Source organism: Pseudophryne corroboree, chromosome 6 (genome assembly GCF_028390025.1).
Source record: "Pseudophryne corroboree isolate aPseCor3 chromosome 6, aPseCor3.hap2, whole genome shotgun sequence".
In the NCBI taxonomy this organism is placed as follows: Eukaryota; Metazoa; Chordata; class Amphibia; order Anura; family Myobatrachidae; genus Pseudophryne; species Pseudophryne corroboree.
In genome coordinates this window covers 361918511-361941369 of record NC_086449.1, presented here as the reverse complement: position 1 = coordinate 361941369, position 22859 = coordinate 361918511, and the positions used below count along the sequence as shown (strand labels likewise).

Sequence of the window (22859 nt, the reverse complement as noted above, 5' to 3'; positions counted from 1 at the left end):
TATCACGGATGCAATGTGTGCGGTAGGGGCCCTTGGGTCTAGGGGGGCCCAAACCAAACACATTGCACCCATATTGTTTTAATACTCGCGTTTCTGGAGTCACGGCAAAAAAGCACATTAAAAATGCCCGCTGCGCATGCGCAGTAGATAATTTACCTCCGGACCATGGCGGAAGCCATATTTCCGGAGACCTGTGCATGCGCAGAAGACTCCGGCAAAGTGTCAGAGCCTGCGGCACCGTAGAGAGGAGGGGGCCCACCTGGAGCACGGGCCTCCTCCTCTTTTAAAATGACCCCTGACCCCTACAAATGTCCTGAGGCACCTCAGGGTGCCTAGGCACACACTTTGATAACCACTGCACTAGAGCAGTTCCACTAGTGGTTATCCTGTATTTGTTGTGAGTATACACGCACCCGCATTTGGAGTTTGCAGCTAGAGTAATTTCAGTCTCTTATTTAGGATTACCCCTTTTGTGATATTTAGTTTTTTCTAATAGCACCTTGTCACTTATTGTGTGATTTGTGTATTTACAACTTTATAATGTTACTTGTTTTGTACACTGAAGAACATAGCAACACTTGCATTAAAACTTGCATCACTTTCCCACAATGCACTTTGCGGGATGCAGTACCCTCTCATTTGTGACTGGTAATACAGCCCTAACACTTTTTTATGTTGTTGTTAACGACGCTGTATGCTCATGTATTCTTATGTATTCTCAGTTTCTTTAAATGGGTCAATTATGCATAAAAGCCTCCCTGGCTGAAATAACTTGAACATTTATTCTATATTTTTGTTTAATGGAATTAACTATAAGTGTCTGATGTTAAACTCATGGTAATAAAACAAAATATTAACAATTATTATTACTTTATTTTACATAACTAATTTATATATTTAGACTTAGTTGGGGCACAATAGGAATCTTTATATTGCTGAAGCTGCAGTTGGCTCTTTCTAGAAACAGTTAAGCTATTGTAGAGCACTCCCATTCCAGTATATATCCCCGCCCAATATTCAGGAGCTTGTACCTGTCCAGTCTCCTACAGACACACTATAGGAGAGCCGGCAGAAGGACAAGCTTCAGACACTGACAGGTTGGGACTGAGCTGATCATGCCCATATTAAATGGCTTTATCTGAAAGAACTTATTATCAGCGTTGCAGTAGCATTTACTGCTGTCTACAAAACTTGATAACTGGCTAGAAATTTAAACTAGGGGTGAAAGATCTTGAACTAAAGACATTTCAGTGGTGTTAGGTCAGTTTTATGTGCTGTGAGGTGACAGAGATTTGTTTCAGCTGATTATCATGGGAAAAGTTATCAGAAAGTAAACTAGTTCATTCAAACATCATATTTAATAAATCATTTTTATTAATTTACTAAAATTTCACTAGTAGAGGGGACACAATTGGTATGTACTTTATGAAAATTTTACCATCTGCAGTTGATTAAGAAAATGGAACTAATTATTACGTAGTCACGTGTGATAGTAAGGACACCACTCTGGAAGTCACCAGTGAGATCTACTGTACAGTGAGTCATGTGGGATACGGGACTGAATGTACAGCAGCTTCTGTACTGTATGTTGAGCTCCTGCTGATGATTCCTTTCTCACTGATATGAGTAAGAAACATGAACACTATTATCCCAGCTAAGTAAAGGCTTATATATTGTTACAGCACAGAGCAGCAGTTATGTTATCTTTTGCAGGGTAAGAGGGAGAGCTGCTGTGAGCCTGTACTTGTGAATAGTATTCCAGTAGGTGCAGTGGGAACATTTCGTGGCATTTCTGCTGACAGTCTGAATTGATATACTCTGCTTAGAAATTGCATTAGAAGAACATTTCAGTGACGTAAGCATTATTTGGTGAACCTTGCCTAATTCGCAGGGGGGAGTAGTAATCATGGGTGAAAAAAAATATTTTTAACCGGACGTTAATTGCAGATATGGTTGAACTTTTTTTCCTTTTCCTTTTATTTTTTTTCATTTATTTTAGTTTTATATCTTGCACTGTTTTATACGCAGGATGCTGGCTGACTTCTGACTGTTGTATTTTACAGGCACTGAATATTGGCTTCAAGCAGCAGCTCTTGCCATGAGGTCATGGATGACTGTGTTTCTGGGCTGTGTCAGCCTCTTGTGCATGCAACAGCTGACAGGCTTTTCGGCTTTGCCTTCTCCCCCTCTTTCACTGCTGCCAACTCCCAGGTAAGGACAAATGTGTGATGTTTTATTTCACAGTCAAAGTGATGTAACACAACCCACCCACCTGTCTTACTGTATTCCACTTACCAAAAGCAATGTTATTCAATGACACCTTTACAGACAGCCATGTGATATATTTTTGTTCTATGATTTATGTAACTGCAGTAACATTGAAAGTATAACTAAATGACAGCTGGAAGAAAAAAATCCAGAAAAAGCAGGACTCAGCAGTGTTTTTTTTTTTTTACTGACACTTTTTATGTTAACTTTAAGGTATCAAAAAGTGAGTAAAAAAATCATTAAGAACAAATGTGTACTAAACTTCAGTAAACTGTAAAGAGAACCACCTTGATTCAGAGAGCTGTAGTTTAGGCGTGAAGTAATTTAGTGTACTGTGAACAAGGCGAAGAAATTGCTATAGGGAATTATGTTGCCTGCGGCTGCTATATTTTCCCTCTGGTATAAGGGCGTCTGTACTGCAGTGTGAGTTCTGTTATCACCTGTACATAGAGCTTATGTGTGATCGGCACGTTATTAGAATAGGTAGGGTGTTTCTTTAAAAATATTTTTTGTTTTCATATGTTCTCAAAGACATTTTGATGTCCGTAAATTTGCAATCATGCCACCAACTCCTATTGGAGGAACAAGTAAAATGTAAGACTATTACAAACTAATATTAATAGAATGATCTATATTTCACACCCTGAACGCACCTGGCAAATATTTAACAAAATACATATCTATGAATTGCTAATATATTTCAAAAGATTTGTCATTGTATTCACTTGTGATAGGAAAATGCACAACTGCAGAGGTTTAGTTACATTTTGTACTATGAATGGTTCTTAACTTCTTAATAAACATTTTATTTCCATTACTTGTCTCTCCAATCATAACTTTTTTTGTTACAAAATGCCTCTGTGTTTTCTAGTTGCACTCCCCCATAGGAGCAGTGCAGCAGGTAACATTAAGCGTGCATTATCCACATCACATAGCTCCCCTCCTTTTCTGTCTCGTCAAAGCTGTTAGTCGTCAATCTGATGCAATGTCTTTGCAATGTTAAATCTTCTCTTTTAAATGAATCCAATGTTCTTACCGCAAGAACACGTGACATACTGGCAGAGCATCATCACCTCACATTTTCCTACACATACTGTAATATGATAACATAAGGGAAAAGAGGGAGGGTGTAAATTCCATTCACAAACTTGTTGAATGGGATCCAAAAGCATGTGATTAATATTATAGACTGCCGTGCTGATTGAGTGTAGCAGTGTCACACAAGGATATTGCTTCTACTGTATCTACTGTATTTGTGGAATCTAAAAGGAAAGTCTGTACTCTGTATGGCAGTTACAACCACGTTAGATGAGCTCTCAAAATAATCATATGAATTATAAATATTAATAATAAATAAATAATAAATAAAAAAAGGAATAAAAATATTGGTAAAATGTGTTAACGTTCTGTATAACTTCTTAGCTCAGTAATTTTTACTGCAATGTCTGCGGGGATTAGAAATCTATAAACATATTGGCACTGTATGTGGTTTACTGCAAATAAGGTTTCCCCCTTTAATATTATATAGTCTACATACTTTTAAAATTATACCTGCCAACATTCAGTCAAGCAGAATTGTGGCAGAATAAGCCCCAAGCCCTGCTCATATCAACCCAAACCCAGGTCCCGCTGTGCCCAAAACCCAAACTTTGGGCTTAAATTCAGCCTGTTTTGTTCCAGCGCTTCCCATTAGGGACTATACCTCTGGAATTGGGACAGTTGGGAGCAATGTGCACCCAGTAATACCATTGCTGTTCCACTATTACAGAACAGACTATGTCAAATATCCACTAAAAAATAGACATCTGCTTCAAGATTGTGCATTACAGACATGGGAGCATATTCAGTTACAGGCAATAGCCGCCGGAACATGTCCTGGTGGGTTCTGTCCGTTAACGCCAGAAGGCAGATTCTGTTTGCAGCCTTATGGATGTATGAGCATGACCCTGCCTACCATAATAGGTGGAAAAATGCACAACTGTATCCACACCATAACGCTTGCCAGCATTCGAGCTTTACTTGAACATTGCATTGTTCACAATTATTCTATTAGAGAACCTTCCTTATAAAGCAGGGATTGCAGCATGTGCCTCTGCATGAACAGTGTGTTGTGCTCACAGAGAAAGGTGATCTAGATTCTCAGCGGGACTGACCAAAAGAAATAAAAAATTAAAACATACGTCCCAACTATCCTAAGACTGGTGGTATAGTCCCAATATGCAGACCTAAGTAAGGGCAGAGTTTTGTCCAATAGTGGGTATTTGCAGTTGGGTTAGGATGGAGTTTGGGTAGATTGGGGGTAAGATTTATTTTGTCACAATTTTTCTGACATGTCTAAATGTTAACAAGTACGTACAGTATGTAGTTTTTTTCCTACATACCTTATGCTAAATGTTTGCACATGATCTTTGGAGGTGTTTTCATAAATGTACCCGTATGCAGAAATGACATTACGCCTTCCACAGCAGTTAATAATATTATCAAACTAAAACTCTATTCAGAGATCAGAAACGTACTTCTAAAGCAGGGCTGGCCAAACCGGTCCTCGAGATCTACCAACAGTGCATGTTTTCCAGGCCTCCTGGAGATCTGTAGAATAGTCAGTTAGGAATGAATGCAGCACATCTTAATTAGTAATGACTACACCTGTGCACCAGCTAGGTAGTCTGGAAAATGTGAACTGTTGGTAGATCTCGAGGACCGGTTTGGCCAGCCCTGTTCTAAAGCATACATATTCTATGTCTCATTCTGGGCAAGGTGCAGGGCTATGCCACAATGGGGGCATGGCTCAACCCACATATCTATGGGCCCGATTAAGACTTGATCGCTCCTCTGTGAATTTGCTGAGTTTTGCGATCACATAGTCACCGCCCAGACAGTGAATACCCACCCCGTGCAAGTCTGCGTACGCCTTGCAAAAATCTCTGCTGCAAATCCATTCGCAACTAACTCACCATTGAATGTTTTTTTTTTCCAGTCTGTGCGTAGCCTAGGACCTACTCCTACAGTGTGATAGCAATAGGCTGTTCACACTTCCTGAAAACGCCTGCGTTTTTTCTGACAATCCCAGAAAACTGCCAGTTACCACCCCCAAACGTCTGCTTCCTGTCAATCAACTTGCGTATGCCTAGCGATCAAAAAAGACGCTGGGTTCTTTCACGGTTTGTCCTCGCGCATGCGCACTGAGATTCTTACGCATGCGCAGTTGATCAATAATCGTCCGACTTGCGAAAACGCACAACAGCGATCAAGTCTGAATCGGGCCATATGCCAAAAATGTGTGATGACCATAACCATTGGTAGATGCATGTGGCACCCATTACCACGGCTATGCATTGGAAAGGGAGATACCGCCTAACTTTTTCACTGTGGAACAAAGTGTTGATGATCGAAAAAGGAAGGACATATAGTAGCTCTTATATCAGGACTAGCATGTCTAAATCATGACACTTGACACAATGAAAATGCAATTTTATTATAATTCTTATCTTGTATTTATAAAGTACAGACATATAATACAGTGCTGTACAATGAGTGGATCATGACACAAGCAAATTACATACAGTACAAAGACATGAAACGAAAGGTACAAATTGCCCAAGTGAGTTTACAGTACAACCTAAAGGGAGAATCCTATTCCCTGCGAAGGGTGCGAGTTTTCTTTGCAGCAGTGTGTGAACGCCGGCAGCGATATCCGGACTCACACCCCTTGTGGGCCCTTCTAATGCCAGACTAACATATTTTGCTTGCAATTCTATTGGGGCTGCAAACGAAGATCCACAAATTGGTGATGCTGTAAGGGCAGCATACAGCCACACTTACTCGCACCCACAAATACATAGCAGGTCATTGGAATTCCCCCCTTATTATTTATACACACAGGATACTGCACCTACCATACATTATATAGGCACTCAACTGTATCATAATACAATAATATCAGACGTTGAATATATTAGGGGCCTTATTCAGGCCACATCGCTAATGCGATTCGACCGCATTCTCTCGTCCCGCACATGCAGGCCCTGTTCTGCACGTGCGCGGGCCTGACAATGTGAACGCATACCTCGCCACATGACCCTCTCCAGGAGGGACATAAAGCTCTGCCTCTAGACTTCCCTCCTAAATTATAATTGCCATCACCTGTGCTGAAACACCTTTCTTATCCATTAACCTGTTCAACACAGGTGCCGGCAATCATGAATTAAGAGAAAATCCAGGAGCAGAGCATTCTGTCCCTCCTGGAGAGGGTCATGTTGGGAGGTATGCGAATGCTCCTGCCTGATTGACAGGCAGAGACGTTCGCGGGGCAGTCTGGGGTGGCGATGCGGCATTGTGAGTGCGGCGAGTCTGCGCTGTGGGGGCGTTGCGGCAAAAACATGACATCAAACGTGGCCACCGTGAACAGGAAAATGGCAGCAGCCCGACTGCCTTCTCAGCCAGGCTGCAGAGGCAGGGGTCTTCACTTATTTAGCGATGTGATCGCAATTGAATTGCGATCGCAGCGCTGGCCGCCATTAGCATGCTGGGCGGCCTTGCCCTGTGCTAGGCCGCCCACAGAATGCAAGTGATAGCAGTTATAGTTTTGCTATTTTAACGAAACTGAAACTGAATAAGGCTCTATGTCCCTACTGCTTTAGCCCTACTGGTACATAACATATCGTGACCACTGGATAGCTAAACATATGTAAATGTTTTGGAAATAAAAAAAACCCATGTAACCTGAATTCCATAAAATCTCCTCCATTCTTAATTTTATACACGTACTATTCTAAGCATTTCAAAAGTTTGAATTCTAGCAAAGTAGACACTGACTTTGTAACAAAAACAAGCTACCCAAGACATACACACAGTAATCCTAATTATGCTTTGAAACATATTTTCCAGCTAAAATATTAGCTTGTGGAATTAGTACTGAAGGGCTGGTTAATGTTAAAAACCAAGAATATGTTTATTGAGATTATATGTAGTAACAGATATTCAAAACTTAGGGGGAAGTTACTAAATGGTGGCTTAGCTAAACTGTCAGGCCAAAACATTGTCCTGGCAGTTTTGCATCCCGCCGAGTAACTAAGGTCAAATGCAGCCCTGGGTCTGTATACAGCAGCTGCATTAGTGTGGTCTGTGCACCAGCCGCAGTGCACGTGCGTCGGCCGCAGTGCATGTACGCGACCCTACCCAATTATTGACAGCAGAGGCCAGTATGGGGAGAGGGGGGCATCGGCGCAGCGTTTTACGGATGGGGCGGGCAAAAGGGGGGGGGGGGGCCGGGAGCACTTTCGGGACGGCTGCATGATGTCGCACGCAGCCACTCCGAATAAAAAAATGGCCACCAGGGATCAACTTTAATTCGATGTATCCGCAATATAATTGCGGATGTATAGGGAGGCGGCGCCACACTTGCGGGGCGATTTTGCCCTGTGCTGGCCGGCCCCCAGCATGTGAGGAGATGAATGCAAATCTGGCTACATATGCAGCGATCTGTATCCATCTCTGAATCAGGTCCTTGGGACACAAATCGCCATTCCAATTTTTCTTTACATTATAAGAATATATAAACCACCAGATTTATCAAGCACCACCCAATATATACAGACGTAGCCATGCTCATCTTACTGGTGTCATTGGGCTCTGTATGTCAGGGCATACTGGCGCTTGCGATCCATTTTTTCAGGTGAAATTCCCTATAGTGAATGGCGTATACAGCGTCACTGCTTTATCCTCCTTAGTACGCAGGATACCGCAGTGATGCTGTAAAGGGCATACACTTTAGGGAATCGGTGCAAACAAGTGGGACTAAAGATTGAAACTGATAGATTATTTTGACTTGGTACAAAATTCACCATAGGACATATTTTAATGGCATAGACAGAAAAGAAGAAACTGAGATAATCTGCATGCTTGTCCCACAAAAATGTGTTACAGGTACTTTCATTTCTGTCTTGGGAAATAATTTATCAAATGAGTGCAGTGCATTGCAAATTCCAACAAGTTATTTTCTCACCTTGATAAACAGAATCCCTGGACTTTAGTAACCCAGTTCTTCCGGGTCATTTATTGCTGGGACAGCCCCAGAATGTAATAAGATATGGAGATACAAGTTTGCACTTCATTATCTGTCCAAGAAGTCCTTACCGTATGTTTGCACTGATAAACAGGAAAAAAAACACATCAAAATACTCACATCTGTTTTCTATCTTGTAATAACTAACTTATTAGTCAGCAAACCAGAGCTAGTACCTATATATAAACTGCTTTATTAGTTTGCAGACCTAGGCATATCTACCTCTAGAAGGTAGTGTCGGTAATGCTCACTGACTCGTACTGTATATAAGGGTCCAGAGCATCTCATCACTGCTGCTTCTTCTCCAACATGTTTTCATAAGCTCCAGAGCCATTTAGGAATATTATTATTTTACCAATGCTAATTAGATAATAATAGTAATTCAATTTTACATTTTATTTTTAAATATTCATCTACCAGAAAGAGAATCAGGTCCAGCAGCTGAAGTCTATTCTCCACTATTGTGCACAGTATGAAATAAATTGTACCAATAAGAAATAAAGCAATGCCTATATCATACAAAAATAAATAACTAAATAAATAAATACATAGGACTGTTATTGGAATTTGCTACATGTTTATAATATAACTGTAGGTAAAAAAAAAAAAGAATTTGCAGAAGCTCAAAAGAAAAACAGAGGAAAGAAAGATTTTGTTGGGGCACGCTTAATAGAGTACAGAAAAAGATTTAAAAATTACCTTTTATTCAATTATTAAAAAGACAGTAAGGTTACACACATCTTTACAAGGATAAAGTTACTCAGTAAACATTAGAACAAGGTGAGCACCTCCGAAAAGACCCTCTAAGGGGGTAGCATGTAGTCTATAATGATCTAAAGATTCATTTTGAGGTGTTCTGAATATATATTATAGATGGACAAGGTAAGGTGAAAATATTGGGATATGATAATGTGGCACTTTGATTTGGACATCAATATCGGTTTCTTAATTGTGCCAATAGATACCTGCCCATTTGGGCTCCTGTGTTACCTACAAAATCAGGTTTGATAACACAAAGACTTTCTTTTTTGCCTGCATATTTCTATGCTACTAAATGTTTGTTACTGTATGTCATTTCTGCTTGAATTGAGAAATACATGTTTTCTTGAGTTTCCTGTCTGATCCTGTCTGCCCATTTGGGCTCCTGTATTACCTACAAAATCATACTTGATAAGTCTATCTCCATGAACGCCTTATTACATCACCTGCATATCCTTATGCCATCCAATGATTGCTGTATACCTTCTGCTTCAATTTAAAATTCATATTTTCTTGGTTTACCTGTCTGATTTATATGCCAACTTGGACACCAGAATTATTTATTACATTAGACCTGTTAAACCTACCTGCATGAACACATTATCATGTTTTTGATATGATATGATGGCAATTAGCAACACACACAAATATTCAGTGTCTCTCACACGTTTTGGATCCCCAATATAGCCTATGACTAGGGTTGCCACCTCATCCCTTTAATTCTGGACACATATTAATTACACAGGTTCTTTGGCTGACTGACTTCAAGACTCCATTTCACCTGGTTTTAATCAGCCACAGAACCTGTGTAATTAATATGTGTCCAGAATTAAAGGGATGAGGTGGCAACCCTACCTAGGACCCCACCAACTGCACACAAGCTCTAACCTGCATTTGGGCATATAGAATTTCTACACTATTACTTTAAATGGGAATCCACATCTGAGCTCTCTCATCATTTGTCCACTAGATTATCATTCACACAATCATATATGACGACTGACAGAAGAAGCAACGTTGTTTTAACACAATCCTATACCCACCCTTCCCTGGCATTTATACTAATTTCCACTTCTGTGTACTCTCTCGTCCAGGGTGCCAGTTACTAATCCCTGCAATGCAAATATAACAGGGATTCTGAGCACACAATACCTGGAAAGCAGAAGTACACCCTGCTACTCAACAGTTGTTAACCACACTATAATGCCATCTGTGGCATTATAATCAAATACTGCCATTCTTTACTGGCTACGCCCTATCTCATCTGATCTTGGAAGCTAAACAGTGAGGGCCTGGGCAGTACTTGAATGGGAGTTCACCAAGGAATACCATGTGTAGTAACTATATCATTTTGACACAGAAAGCAGAAGTAGTGGAGAAACCCTCAACCTGATCTTTTACTCTATCCTCTCCACAAGAAGGTTGCCCTGCACATTTTACCTTACCTTCTCTACTTACAGACCACACACTTATTACCCACAATTTCATCGATAGGTATAGGTCTATCCTGTCCCCCATGCAGACAATCAAGCCCTTTCTCTTGGCAGAACATTAAGTCTTTGTTTACAATCAGGAGTGATTATCTATTGGCACAATTAAGAAACCGATATTGATATCCAAAACAAAGTGCCACATTATCATAACCCGATATTTTCACTTTACTTTGTTCATCTATATTATATTCTGAACACCTCAAAATGAATCTTTAGATCTTTAGTGAAATTGCTCGCACCCCCTAAGGGTATAATAACTAACTTTTACCATTAGTCATCTTGACAATACCTCTAATAAGTAACATTGTCACCCCAGTCCAGTGCAGAACCAACCCCACAGGTGCTATATCATGTTTCAGAAGCTTTAAAATGAGAAAACATGGTGATAAGAACAGCAATTTACTCTTATTTGACCTATTTTTAATGTGTTTGATCTATTGTATTAAATAATCTAGCTAGCTCTTCAAATATGCTTAGTATCTACATAAGCATATAAGAATAATCGGGCGCACAATTAAGATTTAGTAATAATAATAGTCAATAGTTAACACAATCTCATGTGAAAAACTAATAGTGCACATACCTCAATGATTAAAACACTTTTTTGCAGCTCCTAAGAGACAATCTGGATGTCAATTAAACAAAGAGACACATTGACCAATGATAAGGAGCGCTTTAAATAATTATATAGATATTTCATTAATAAAAAACAATATTATCACAATAACATTAAAAAGATTTCTGATATCAAAAGATTCAGTCTGATGTAGTTGCAAGTAATGTTCATATGCATGCACAATATTACTTCTAGGCTGGTTAAAGAGCTATCCGGTTATTATTAGTACAGTTCAAATAGATTAAGTTCAGATTTATCATTAGCATTAGGCCAAGTACGCTATGCTCAGACCCCCGATATTTAAATGTAAGTCTCACCCCTGATGGTTGGATGAGGTTATTATCTGTAGAGCTTTCTCAGGGCTCACAGGCGCAGCCCTTTGATGCATGGAGTTATTGGTGTTTCAGACCGCTCACACACCTGCAGCGTTAGTTGGAGGCTTAGCAGCGCTGTATCCAGCTGGCGGTCCCGTTAAGGTCTCCACTGGGAAAGCACTTGTTACGACCTTGATGCAGCCTGATGACTGGAGCTGGCAGAAGTTTCGCCATGACCGCCAGCTCAAACTCCTAATTCTGCAAATAAAAAAAATTAAACATGCTCTTTGCATAAGTATTCAACCCCTGTGCAGTGGAAGCTCCAAGTTTACACAGATGAATGATGTTGACCAAACAATTGGCTTTCAATTACCTTCCACCTGTGAATCATTTAGAAAGTCATCATGACCTGAACTCAGACAGGACTTTAAAGTGTGTTCCACTGGTAACTGGCCAAGAGATGAGGAGGTCCAGGGAGAGCTCAGCAGGGAATAGGCCTGCCAGCTGAGGAACCGAAGATCCAAAGTTTCCAGAGACACAGTGTACCAGCACAGTCACAAGGAACACAGGCAGATTGACCCTGGTCTAATATGGCCACTGCAGGGTGAGTATGACAGACAAGTCTGTAAACCGCAGCACACTGCACAGATAATATGCTTTGCAGGCCCAGCAGGGCTGGGGCAACAGGAGCTGGGAAGCACTTGAACTTCACTGCAGTCACCGGGGGGATCAAGATGTTGTATATTCCCTGAGGCTGGCACTCTGGACACCAGCGTGCTCACTGGATCACCTGTGGGAAGGAAGTACAAAGCAGGTCTGGAAAGTGGAAAGACTGTGCCCAGCAAGGAGGCTGGGCACCAGCAGCAATGGCACACTCCCTTGGCTATGGTGATGCCAGCCCCATAGTCGAGCCCATTGCTTCAAGCTGGAGAGAAGACCCGGACCCCCAGAGACATTTTGATCGGGCTGCGGATGTGACCAGATGAACGCAATAGGTAGTAGAGGCCAGGGGAGCAAAGTGGGGGTGAGGGAGCCTCTCAGAAGTGCCCACAACACAGCAAGGCTGCAGAAGCTCAATATGCGCACATCCTTCAAGACAGCCAGCCAGGCCATGTGCCACATTTGTAAGAAAATGAAAGATAAAGTTAAAGACATGCACAAGATAGGAAAAGGCTGCAAAATAATATCTAAGTGCTTGGATATCCCAGTGAGCTTTGTTGGAGCAATTGTGATGAAATGGAAGCTGTATTATACCACTAAGGTACTGTATAGATAAGGCCATTCCTCAAAACTCAGTACCAGAGCAAGACGGAGACTTGTAAGGCAAGTCACAGAGAGGCCAGCTATCACATTGATGGAGCTAAAAGGTCAGTGGCTGACAGCAGGGCCGGATTAAGCCTTGGGTGTGCCCGGGGCACTCAAGACAGGGGGGCCTCGGTGGGGAATGTATATTAGATTGTGCATATCTCCCAACATGTCCCATTTCAGGAGGGACAAAATGCTCTCTACCTGTACTTCCCTCTTAATATATGACTGATGTCACTTGTGTTTAACTATTTAATTGATAAGAAAGATATTTCAACACAGGTGATTGCAATCATAAATTAAGAAGGAAGTCCAGGTAGAAAACATTTTGTCCCTCCTGGAATGGGTCATGGTGGGAGGTATAGATTGTGTATATTCAATTTAAACCAATGGTGTATATTAGTTTTAAAGTAAAAGTTTAATAATGCCTGGGTACTGTTTATACAGTAGCTCCACCTATTTGAAAGAAACCTATTTTAGAAAATTTTCTTGTAGTGGAACAAAGACAACTTAAACAACCTTAACATACACATAGAAAAATAAAATCATTTATCTTGTCACATGCAAGAATAGCATCAGCCTCTGTACTTCTTACACACTGGGACAGGACTCAGGAGGTCTCTCTGTGTGTGTCTCTATCTCTAGACCCAAATGGTTTAGTTGGATAAAAGTTTACACAGGACTCAGATACCCAGACACGGAGGAGGAGAAGCTGGGATCCCTGTGTCACTTACAGGTCTCTCCACCCTCCTATCTTTCCTCTGGTCAGAAAGCTCCATAGGTAGCTCATGAAACCTGATACTCCTGTGTCTCTTTCTGCACTGCATACTGTCCTGCTCGATTTCTGGCTCTTGCATTAAGAGGGAAACTTAGTGATATCAGTGTGCTGGGGTGGGGGTGGGGGTGGGGGGGCCTGACAAAAGGAGGCCCGGGGTACAGTATGCCATGCATCCCCACCTTAAACTGGCTATATCTGACAGTGGTATGAAGGTGCACCAGTCAACCATAACAAGAGCTCTGCATACAAGTGGCCTGCATGGGAGGGTGGCTAGAAAGAAGCCATTACTGAAATTAAAACACATGAAAGCACATCTGGAGTTTGCAGGAAAATATCAGACTGACCCAGCTAAAGGTTTTATTGTGAGATGAGACAAACTGAAGTCTTTGTCCCTAATTCATAACTGTGTGTGGTGCAAATCTAGCGCAACCCATTCCAACATAGAAGTATGGTGTGGTATCATCATGTTGTGGGGATGCTCTTCCTAAGTGATGAAAGGGCATCATGTTAAAATTGATGGACTGATGGATGACACAAAGGGCGTCATTCTGAGTTGATCGCTCGCTAGCAGTTTTTAGCAGCCGTGCAAACGCTATGCCACCGCCCACTGGGGAGTCTATTTTAGAAGTGCGAACGCATGTGCAGCCGAGCTCTACAAAAACAGTTTGTGCAGTCTCTGAACCTACTCGGCGCTTGCAATCACTTCAGCCTATTTGTGTCCAGATTTGACGTCATACACCCGCCCAGCGAACGCCCAGTCATGTCTGCGTTTTTTTGGGCACGCCCGCGTTTTTTCAAACACTCCCTGAAAACGGTCAGTTGACACCCAGTTACGCCCCCTTCCTGTCAATCTTCTATCGGCGCCAGTGCGATTAAAAACTTTGCTAGAACCTGAGCACAACCACAAAGGGCTTTGTACTCGTACGTCGCGCGTGCGCATTGCGGGCCATACGCATGCGCAGAAATTAAGTTTTTTCACCTGATCGCTGCGCTGCGAAAATCGGCAGTGAGCGTTCAACTCAGAACGACCCCCATAATACAGTGAGACACTAATCCCAAGCGCAAGGCCAAAGCAACACTAGCGTGGGTAAACAACAAAAAGGTGACTCTCCTACAATGGCCAAGTCATTGCCCAGATCTCAGTCCAGTTGAGAATCTGTGCACTATTTCAACCAAAATGTGCAAACTTCGTAGAAACTTACAGTACTTAAACAGACTTAAAGCTTTTATTGCAGCAAAAGATGCTTCTACCAAGTAGGAGTCCGCAGGGTGAATACTTATACAAGCAAAAGTTTTTTCAGTTTTGTAATAATAATAATAATAATAATAATAATAATAATCTGCAGACAAATAATAAATTATATGTTTGAAAATCTACTCCAAAATCCTACTGTTTTGTAAAAAAAAAAAAAAAAAAAAAATGTCTGTAGGTGTAATTTGTAATACAGACATATCTGTTGACTTTTTGAGGGACTGAATATTTTAGCTATATATGTGTATATATACGATATGCATGATATACACCATGTACAACATAAAAATATTTTTCAGTATGCAGATATGAATTACTAGCCTACCCCAAGGTGTACGTGTGAATCTGCAGGCAGTCTCCTCACTCTCTTTCTCCCCTCCTCCAGCCTCCACAATCCTTCATTCTCCTCTCTGTAGCCCATTCATCTACTTGTCATCTATCCCACTCTACCTTTCTTTCTCTGCTCACTTTTTTCCTGTTCATCATTAGAAATACAGATTGAAATTTCTTCAGGGTTACTTTACAAAAAAACAAAGCTATTGTTATATCAGAGACTCAGAGGCAGATGTATTAAGACTGGAGAAGTGATAAAGTGGAAGGTGATAATGTACCAGCCAATCAGCTCATAACTGTCCATTTACATATTGGAGCTGATTGGCTGGTGCGTTATCACCTTGCACTTATCACTGCTTTATCACTTCTCCAGGCTTAATACATCTGCCCCTCAGAGAGAGTCTTGACCACAGGGGTCAGGTGCAGAGTGACCTATTATAGCTCTGCCATATTAATAGCTTCCACTTAAACATTCCTTGATATGGGGGGTCATTCCGAGTTGATCGCTCGCTGCCGATTTTCACAGCGCAGCGTTCAGGTGAAAAAACTGCATTTATGCGCATGCGTATGGGCCGCAATGCGCACGCGTGACGTACGGGTACAAAGCCCGTTGTGGTTGTGAACAGGTTCTAGCAAAGTTTTAATCGCACTGACGGCCGCAAGAAGATTGACAGGAAGGGGGCGTTACTGGGTGTCAACTGACCATTTTCAGGGAGTGTTTGTAAAAACGCAGGCGTGGATGAAAAAACGCAAGCATGGCTGGGCGTTCGCTGGGCGGGTGTATGACGAAAATCTGGACACGAATAGGCTGAAGTGATCGCAAGCGCTGAGTAAGTTCAGAGCTAATCAGAAACTGCACAAACTGTTTTTGCTGAGCTCGGCTGCACAAGCGTTCGCACTTCTGCAAAGCTAAAATACACTCACCAGTGGTTGGCGGCGGCATATAGTTTGTACGGCTGCTAAAACTAGCTAGCGAGCGATCAACTCGGAATGACCCCCATGGTTTAAGAATGACTCATGCTAGCATCACACACTGCAATATTGATTGGCAGGGCCACCGTCAGGGGAGTACATACAGTGTTGGACTGGGGCATGAAGGGCCCACCTGGGGAATGCAGTGATAGGGGCCCATACTTAGGGGTGTGGCCAGCCTCCACAGAGACTTGAAATGCACAATAGTCTTGTGCAGTGTAATGCAACATATCTACCATGTATAATACAAGTGCACAGTCTGGAACCTGATCCCTAGAGGAAGGAGTGGGCACTCAGGTGGTGGGGCCCACTGGTGGTTTCCCCTGTACCCCTGTGGGCCAGTCCGACCCTGAGTACATATGTAAGATACATGGTTGAGGTCCAGATGGTTAAATTAAATTGACTGAAGTACTAATTAGGTCACCTGTGCTCAAGCATGGATATCTTTAAAACTAGACTATAGTGACAGAGTTTTGAAAACTCTGTGTTAAGCCATGAACTGCCCCTCGGTCTCAGACAGTCCTATAATTCACAGGCAGTTTGCTTCTTGAATCATCGGCACTGCCGGAGACAGATTAAAGTGCCCTTGCTGCCTTATAGAGTAAACACAGTTTCTGTACGTCACTATGTATGTGTACCTCTGCCAATTCCCTACCTAAATGTCGCACTTTATTGCTGTGGTGGGGCATCATAGTATTCACCTTCTCTAGGCGCCAGGATAGAGATTGGGCCATAGGATATGGGGATGTAATGGAGAGGTAGCCCTACATGTTTCATTTGCCATGAGCCCCACAATTCGGATGTGAATTGCCACATAATTCCTGGGAACTTTCCTACAAAAATGAATGCAGTCATTATCAGATTTTATCATCTTGTATATGGGATCAGATTCTGATAGCATGAACAGGACATAGTGAAGTCAGAACCGATGCTGTCTGGACTGTGTGCTGGATGGGTGAGTCTGTCTGCTGGTACACATAAGAGTTCAAACACTGGAAAATGTAAAACATCACATCAAGTCTCACCTTCGGCAAACACAGGATTTGCAAGGGGGGTTTCCAGATATGTGACAGATATCCTATATAATAAAAGGCTAACGCTGATCCACACCTCTATGGGAAGGAATTCAAGTGTTTTGCACGCCGGTGGCCACTAGATGGCACCCACAGGAGCAATTCTAGTGTTGCTCTGTTCAGGCATGCACAGCTGCCGGCGCTGACATTACTGTTATGTTTTGACGGGCTGGTAACTAGTAAAAATATATATATTATACTTCACATGTGCACTACCCTTTAATTCCCTATAAATGTACTGTCATATCCCTTTATCTCATTCATTTCCCTTTAACTGTGTTCTACCCAAATCTTTATTACTTTAATTGCCATGTACAGATGTAGCCAGGCTCATCTTTGCTGCGATGCGGCATGCTATTACATGTCTTGCTGCGTGGTGTGCCAGGCTGCATTTTTTGCAGCCAGCAATCGCTCCATTAATTCCTAAGCATGGCTACATCTGTAAATGTACTCTCCCCACTACCTTATCTCATTAATTCCCTTTTAAATATACTCTCCACAATCCTGCATCACAATTATTCCCCTATAAATGTACACTAGTACCTACTCCTTATGCAAAGTGAGCATACAGTATATCTACATCTTTATTGCATTATTTCCCCTGTAAATGTACTCTCCCCACTCTTTATAGTATCAATTCTCGTTAAAATACTCTCCACAAGCTTTTATCGTATTAATTTCCCTGTAAATGTATTCTCCCGATTCCTTTATCGCATTAATTCCCTAGTAAAAGTACTCTCCCCGCTCCTTTATCGCATTAATTCCCCAGTCAATGTACTCCCCCCACTCCTTTATCGCATTGATTCCCCAGTATATGTACTTCCCCCACTTCTTTATCGCATTGATTCCCCAGTATATGTACTTCCCCCACTCCTTTATCGCATTGATTCCCCAGTATATGTACTCCCCCCACTCCTTTATTGCATTAATTCCCCAGTAAATGTACTCCCCCCACTCCTTTATCGTATTACTTCCCCAGTAAATGTACTCCCCCCACTCCTTTATTGCATTAATTCCCTAGTAAATGTACTCCCCCCACTCCTTTATCACATTAATTCCCTAGTAAAAGTACTCCCCCCACTCCTTTATGACATTAATTCCGTAGTAAATGTACTCCCCCCACTCCTTTTTCGCATTAATTCCCTAGTAAATGTACTCCCCCCACACCTTTTTCGCATTAATTCCCTAGTAAATGTACTCCCCCCATACCTTTTTCGCATTAATTCCCTAGTAAATGTACTCTCCCCACTCCATGTACTCCCCCCACTCCTTTATCGGTTTAATTCCCTAGTAAATGTACTCCCCCACTCCTTTATCGCATTAATTCCCTAGTAAAAGTACTCTCCCCACTCCTTTGTCACATTAATTCCGTAGTAAATGTACTCCCCCCACTCCTCTATCGCATTAATTCCCCAGTAAATGTACTCCCCCCACTCCTTTATTGCATTGATTCCCCAGTAAATGTACTCCCCCCACTCCTTTATCACATTAATTCCCTAGTAAATGTACTCTCCCCACTCCTTTATTGTATTACTTCTCCAGTAAATGTACTCCCCCCACTCCTTTATTGCATTGATTCCCCAGTAAATGTACTCCCCCCACTCCTTTTTCACATTAATTCCCTAGTAAATGTACTCCCCCCACTCTTTTTTCGCATTCATTTCCTAATAAATGTACAGAGAGTATATGGAATTAGATAGGGAGGCATTGAAGGCTATGTGGGTGGGTTTGGAATTTGATAAGCTTGACTGAAGAGGTGCGTTTTCAGGGAATGCTTGGAGGTTTGGAGACTAAAAGTAAGTCTTATTGTGTATGGGAGGGCATTCCACAGAGTGGGTGCAGCCCAGAAAAAGTCCTGTAATTTTGAGAATTTACATTTTCTTCTGAAATACTGCTAAGTAGTTTAATTGGAAATTGTAATTGTCTTTTTCACATGTGCCATCTGTACTTTGTAATATTTTTATTACCTTGGCAATTGTGTGCATAAAAATGCTTTGGGCAGGAGGAAATTGCCCTGCTTGGCACATTCAAACATTGGCCCAATGTTAGATTAAATTCTTATTTGCTGATGCACTCATTTTAATTTAGGATACACATACTGTTGATGCTTTGGGAGTCAATTAATGAAGATCTACACACATCAGACTTGAAAACAATGGGATACATTGAGTACAAACAAGGTTTTTGTCATAATTAATAAAAATAGCTCGGAGGAATGGAATATGTTGGAGGCTGGAGGAGTAGTTAAACATAATATGCTTTGAAGAAGTGGTGTACATTCCCACAAATTAAACCAAATTTCAGGGCAATACTATTTCATGGAGGGCATTGGTGCACCTAATATACTTTGATCATGGCTTACTGTACAGTATTTCAGAGAAGAAACATTGTTTACTGAGGGTTACATTCTGTGCAGTTTTTCTTTTTAGTGGATATTTTATGGTAGTGTTAGAAGAACTCCTGTACACTGTGTGTGAGACCCCTAGAGTCCTGATAGAGGGTCTTAAAGCCTATAACAGCCCCCCGCTGTTCACTAAGTTTATAAGTACACCGGTACTTAGGTTGCCCTCAGGTCTTATGCCTCAGCAGTAGGTGCTTACACAATTGACTGGAGACTATAAATGACAAATATCCAGGCAAACTGGAGGATGAGGGGATTGGTCTGGGTTGGTACTGATTCCAAGCTTGGAGCAGAGGTGACACAGTGAGGTGGAGTGAGGCACAGTGTAGTTGGAATATCACAAGCTGGATGTGGGCAACAATGAAGGTAACAGGAGACGGGCAGGCCCAGGAACAAGACTGAGGTGCAGACAAGAGCTAGGCAAGACTTCAAACTGACAGAGAATCTGGCAGAATATCCACAGGTGGAGCAGGGTATGCAAATATGGACCAGCAGTTTACACAATAGTACAAACTATAACCAGCACTGAGGGAGTGGCAAACACAGAATATAAAAGGTAGCTAAACCAACCAGTACCAGGACAGAGAGAGTCACTAATCACTGAGGGTGTGCAGCTGCACATCCTGGCTGTTAGCCAGAACAAGCCTGAACCTGGTTGTCTAGCAACTGGTAACACGGTCTATGTCCGACATCCCAGTTTCCAAGCACCCAGCTGTTACTGGTGGGCACTGCAGTCACAGCGTCCTGGTTGTTCAGTGCTCGTGGGGACCATCAGCCCCCCCGGCTGGAAGAGATGCCGAGTCCTGGTCGCTTGGCAACGACCAGGGCCTACGATCTGGTACAGACCACACGGCAGACCGTAGCAGGTTGGTGGCAAGTTCTTTCTTTATTTAATGCAGGTTTTAAGGCAAAAGTAACTGAGGGAAAGGAAGTTACCTATTTTCTGTTAAAAACACTAAAACATTTGATACTGAACGCACATCGCATTAACGGGTATACAATTACTCCGGTCAATGACAGTGGCTAATTGCGTCTCTGGGGGCTATTCTGTTAGACCCGATGCAGCACGCTCCTTCCCCCCATGGTGGCACTTATTTCTGATTATGCTTCGGGGGCCTCAGGTAATATGTAACATAGTTAATGAGGTTGAAGAGAGGCAAAATGCCCATCGGTTTCTGTATTAAGATGAGTTCATTATAATGTCCCTACTGAAGTAATGTTTATGAATAATTAACAACTACAAATCATGTTCCTCCCAGATTATCAATGTCAATATTTTAAATGCTATAACCTTGGATATCTTTTTTAGTCAGAAATGTATCCAATCTGATTTTAAATGCATTTACAGAGTCCACCATTAACACCTTCTCTGGCAGGGATTTCCAAATCCTTATTGCCCTAACTGTGAAGAACTCTTTCCTATGCTGTGTACGGAATTTTCTCTCCTCTAGCCTCAGCGAGTGCCCACGTGTCCTATACAGAGTTCTTTCAATAACCAAATCCTCTGATAATTCTTTGTAATGTCCCTTTACATATTTGAAGATATTAATAATGTCTCCTCTTAGACGCCTCTTTTTCAGTGTATACATATTCAACCTAGTAAGCCTTTCCTCGTAATCCAGTCCCTCTAGCCCTTTAATCAATTTAGTAGTTCGCCTTTGAACTCTTTCGAGTTCCCAGATATCTTTTTTATAATGCGGTGCCCAAAATTAAACACAATATTCCAGGTGCGGACGTACCAATGATTTGTACAGCGGCAGGATTACACTCTTGTCCCTTGTCTCAATTCCCCTGTTTTATGCACGCTAGCACCTTACTTGCCTTCTTTGCTGCACTTTGACATTGTATACTGTTATTAAGCCTATTATTAATGAGCAACCCCAAATCATTTTCCAATACTGTTACCCCTAGATTTTCCCCATTTAATTATAGGGTGCAAGTTTGTTTTTAGTCCAAAAATGCATAACTTTGCATTTTTCTATATTGAACCTCATTCTCCATTTAGATGCACAGATTTCGAATTTAGATAAGTCATTCTGTAGAGAATCCACATCTATTTCCAAATTAATTACCCTACACAGTTTAGTATCATCTGCAAAGATTGACACTGTGCTTTCCAGGCCTATTTCTAGGTCATTGATAAATATGTTGAACAGTAGTGGCCCAAGTATGGACCCCTGTGGTATTCCGCTGACTACTGGTGCCCAGTTGGAGGACATCCCATTGACCACTACTCGCTATACCCTGTTATCCACACAGTTACTTATCCATATAACAGTTTTTCCTAGGTCAAGCTCCTTTCATTTGATGATCAGTCTCCTGTGAGGCATTGTATTGAAGGATTTTGCAAAATCTAAATAGACCACATCCGCTACTTTTCCCTGGTCAAGATTGTCGCTCACTTCCTCATAGAAGCTAACTAGGTTAGTTTGACATGATCTGTCCCTCATAAACCCATGCTGGTTCTTGCTAATAATCTAAGCGATCTGCAGATACTCCTGTATGCTATCCCTTAAAATTCCTTCCAATATTTTCCCCACTATAGATGTTAAGCTAACCGGTCTGTAGTTCCCAGACTCCTGGAGCCTTGGTAACATATCAGATCGGGGACTTATCACCGATCCCATGTGTTTTCGCGCAGTCATGGGTCCATTGTAAGGCGATCGAATTGGGCCATAATTGGATACCGCAATAATGACCATCTATCAAAATACTTTGTATCCGGCCATTTTGATATGCCGAAAATGGATTGCACCTAATTGGACACCTCCCTAATCATTACATCTTCTGGCATAGCTGATCAGTACTGTGTGGATATATCTTGGGCTATCTCTCTTGTTTGTATAAATTAGTAATATACACAGAAAAATCTAAGTGAAGAGAACTAGTCTTTACGTGTTTTCTTTATAAACTTTGTAGGTAAAAGTGGTCATACCGTATATACACTGGTAGAATTTAAATTTAAATCGACACTCCCTATAAACATGACACAAGGCTACACTTATATACAAACAATTTTAACCTTATCTGTGGAACAAGCCATGTACAAAGGAAAAAAATATAAAATTATATGATGGTAAACCTAATCCTTAACAGGAGAATGGAATCCACATCAAGAAAGAAGAATAATTGTGTAACCTGCGTCAGTGTACATCTTATCACGATATAACAAGAGTAGCCAAGAAACTATTTTCTGAACCATAGATAAAAACAACTTTTGGCAAAGAACTC

The 22859-nt window shown here is 41.6% G+C and overlaps 1 protein-coding gene across 5 annotated transcripts in view; it reads left to right on the top strand.

The window, feature by feature from the left end:
• ADM2 (adrenomedullin 2) overlaps positions 1–22859 on the top strand; it is a 234756-nt gene that overhangs the window by 190055 nt on the left and 21842 nt on the right. For all 5 annotated transcript variants that reach the window (XM_063926665.1, XM_063926663.1, XM_063926661.1 and 2 more), the window contains one exon: positions 2064–2211. In XM_063926665.1, coding sequence (XP_063782735.1) covers positions 2107–2211 — 105 coding nt within the window. In that variant the 5' untranslated portion in view covers positions 2064–2106. The remainder of the gene's footprint in view (positions 1–2063; positions 2212–22859) is intronic.